Genomic DNA, 3192 nt, shown 5'->3' with positions numbered 1-3192 from the left:
TAATATATATATATATATTTCAAAAGTGAAGGTGAAATAAAGACATTTGCCAATGCACAAAAACTTGGAAAAATTTAATGCCAGCACATCTACACCCAAGGAAATACAAAGAGAGTTTTCCAAGCAAAGGGAAAATGATCCCTAATTGAAGCTCAATAGCACAGGTATATAAAGAAGTGGTAGCTATATAGTTAAAACTAGATGAATATTGACTGTTAAAACAACGATAATATCTTGGGGAGGTTAAAATATATGTAAAAATACACAGAATTTAAATACATTATATCTCCTGCTATACTTTATGGTAAAAAAATTAAAAAATACATGATAAGGTGTGAAGGGAAAAGGAGTTTACTACACTATTGTTCAAGAATAAGGGTAAAATAAAGTACTTTCAGTCATAAAATAACTTTTTTTCCCCTTTTTAGAGGGAAAGAGATGGGGTTTTCACTCTTTTGCCCAGGTTGAAGTGCAGTGGCATCATCATAGCCCACAGCAGTCTTGATCTGCTAGGCTCAAGAGGTCCTCTCTCACCTTAGCTTCTCAAGTAGCTGGAACTGCATGCACATGTGCCCACATCCAGCTAAGTTTTTTACTTTTTGGAGAGACAAGGTCTCAGTGTGTTGCCCAGGCTGGTGTGGAACTCCTGGGCTCAGGCAATCTTCTTGCTTCAGCCTCCCAAAGTGCTGGGGTAACAGGCATGAGCCACCACGCCTGGCCATAAAAAACTATGAAAGTTTAGTACTAATAAGCTCTTGGTGAAAAAACAACTAAAGAATTTTCTTTGGCAAAATTTAAATGAACCCAGAAAGAAATAGTGGGAGTAAATATATTGGTAAATGTTTTGGTAACACTAAACAAATATGGACTATAAGGGAAAAAAGGAAAGAAGGAAGGGAGGAATGGAGGGAGAGAGAGAGAAAAGAAAAGAAAACAAAGGAAAGAGGGAGGAAAAGAAGAAGAGAGGGAGGGAGGAAGGGAGAGAGTAGCAATAATAATAAATCACTAATTTGAGAAAGTTTAAAAACAAGTTAGAGGCAACATGAAAATGGGGACAGTGTTGTTTCTAAAGTTATAGTATTCAAGTTCTATTTTTCTCTATGCTTTTTGTCTTTTTAACATTTTCTACTCTTGTGTATGCACTATTTTTGTAATCGCGATAAGCTATAAATGCTGGGGGTATTGATTTTCTTTTCTTTTCTTTTTTTTTTTTTGAGATGGAGTCTCGCTCTGTCGCCCAGGCTGGAGTGCAGTGGCACTATCTCGGCTCACTGCAACCTCCACCTCCCAGGTTCACGCCATTCCCCTGCCTCAGCCTCCCGAGTAGCTGGGACTACAGGCACCCACTACCACGCCCGGCTAATTTTTTGTATTTTTAGTAGAGACGGGATTTCACCATGTTAGCCAGGATGGTCTCGATCTCCTGACCTCGTGATCCGCCCACTTCAGCCTCCCAAAGTGCTGGGATTACAGGCGTGTGCCACCGCGCCCGGCAAATTTTCATTTTTGTTAATAAGATTCTGCTTCTGTAGAATGATTAACTATAAGGTCCAAACATATGCTCTATAGATCCATGATCATAGATAATACAATTAAGATTCAAAAAGTTAATAAACTTGTCAAGATTGCACACTGGGCATAGAGTGGGCTAAAAGAGAATTCCGACATCCTCCCTTTCAACTTCACAGTGGGTTGAAAAAACACATCAGTTTTTACTTACACCTGTCACCAAAATCTTACTCATAATATAGACTATGGACCAGGATCTGGACTATTTTTAAGCCGGTTTTTATTTCCCTCAAAAAATGAATTAATAATGAAAATAACTCAGGAAGAGTAATAGTTAGCAATTTAACATTTTAGGTTTTCTATATGACCTGTAATACCAGCTAACAACATAACCTTAAAAAGGCTACTCCAAGTACTATTGCATTTTAAGATGTCCACGAAATGATTGGAGAATCTCTTATCCCTAATGAGACTCTGGGTAAACTTGCACATAATGTTCTTACCAATAATACAGGAAAGCTCTCTTGCTCAAGAAAACATGGCCAGTAATCTCAAACAAGTAAATACGTGCTATGCTGTGAAGAATATGCAAAGGCGAGGAAGATGATTTTCTCTTATAATCTCCCTTAGTATCATATTTAACACACTTTGTAAATGTATTTTTTGGTTAATTATGTAGTTAGGGCATCACGCAGAGTAGCAAGTAAATTGAGACTGTTTTCTGTTTCAAAACCTAGCAGATTTTGGCATCCAAAAAGTATAGATGAGGTATGCTAAAGTTCTGAATATTTGGGTTTACCTCATGTAAAATAAACTTTATTCATGTATTCAACAAATATTTACTGACCACTTCTAAGGCTCAAGGACAGTTTTAGTTACTGGAAATTTGGCCATTCAAGGCCACTGCCTTAAGAGAGCTCACATTCTAGTGGATAAAGCTAAGAAATAAAACTTTTATCTTTTTTTTTATTTTTTATTTTTTTTTATTTTTTATTTTTTTCGCTTTGCAAGGTTTTGTTTGTTTGACAGCAGGAATGGGCTGGGGAGGGTCCCTCACGAGCTGGACCTCTTGTTCCGTCTGGCCTGGCCGTGAGGAGACCCACGGCGGTGCTGGCGGCCAAGGGGAACTGGCAGAACGAGATCAGCTGGAGCGCACTGATTTCGAGGCTTTGTGTTCATTTCGCCCTAGGCCCCTTCTTGATGGGCTTTCCAATGTCCTTTCCCCGGAGCTTGAGGCCGATGGCCCGCTCGATTTTGCCCAGCACCTGGTTATTGGGTATGGCCCGTCGGCTCTCATAGTCCACGATCACCTGTGGCTTCTCATTGATTTTCGTGGCCAGGTCCTTCTGCGTAAGCCCCTTGCTCTGCCGACCCTGCTGGATCACCTTGCCCACCTCCAGGGTCACCCTGTCATGGTGCAGCTCCTCCGTTTCCCGGTCCAGCTTGGCTGTGTTCTTGGTGATAGAATGTTGTTTGTTCTGGCCAGCAGCCCATTTCTTGGAAGTCTCCACATCTTCTCCTCGTCTCTGTGCCGCTAAGATAGCCTGCTTGGACTTGGCCTGGGCGGCGTGGGGCCCTTCTTGCGCAGCACCGTCACCGTGTCCCAGTCGCTCTCGGCCATGGCCCGCGAAGGCCAAAACTTTTATTTTTTATATATGTATATATGTGTGTGTGTGTGTGTGT

The 3192-nt window shown here is 41.0% G+C and overlaps 1 protein-coding gene across 1 annotated transcript; it reads right to left on the bottom strand.

Annotated features, from left to right (window-relative positions):
- Window positions 1-2502: 2502 nt before the first annotated feature.
- LOC105536405 (endothelial differentiation-related factor 1-like) lies at window positions 2503-3140 on the bottom strand. Its single transcript, XM_011975800.1, is given in 2 exon segments — window positions 2503-3076; window positions 3079-3140. Coding segments are annotated over 2 exon segments (444 nt in total). The 5' UTR covers window positions 3131-3140; the 3' UTR covers window positions 2503-2684.
- Window positions 3141-3192: the final 52 nt, after the last annotated feature.

Source organism: Mandrillus leucophaeus, unplaced genomic scaffold (genome assembly GCF_000951045.1).
Source record: "Mandrillus leucophaeus isolate KB7577 unplaced genomic scaffold, Mleu.le_1.0 Scaffold159, whole genome shotgun sequence".
Lineage (NCBI taxonomy): Eukaryota > Metazoa > Chordata > Mammalia > Primates > Cercopithecidae > Mandrillus > Mandrillus leucophaeus.
The sequence above is the reverse complement of the archived record's forward strand: the minus strand, read 5'-3'. Positions and strand labels throughout refer to the sequence as shown.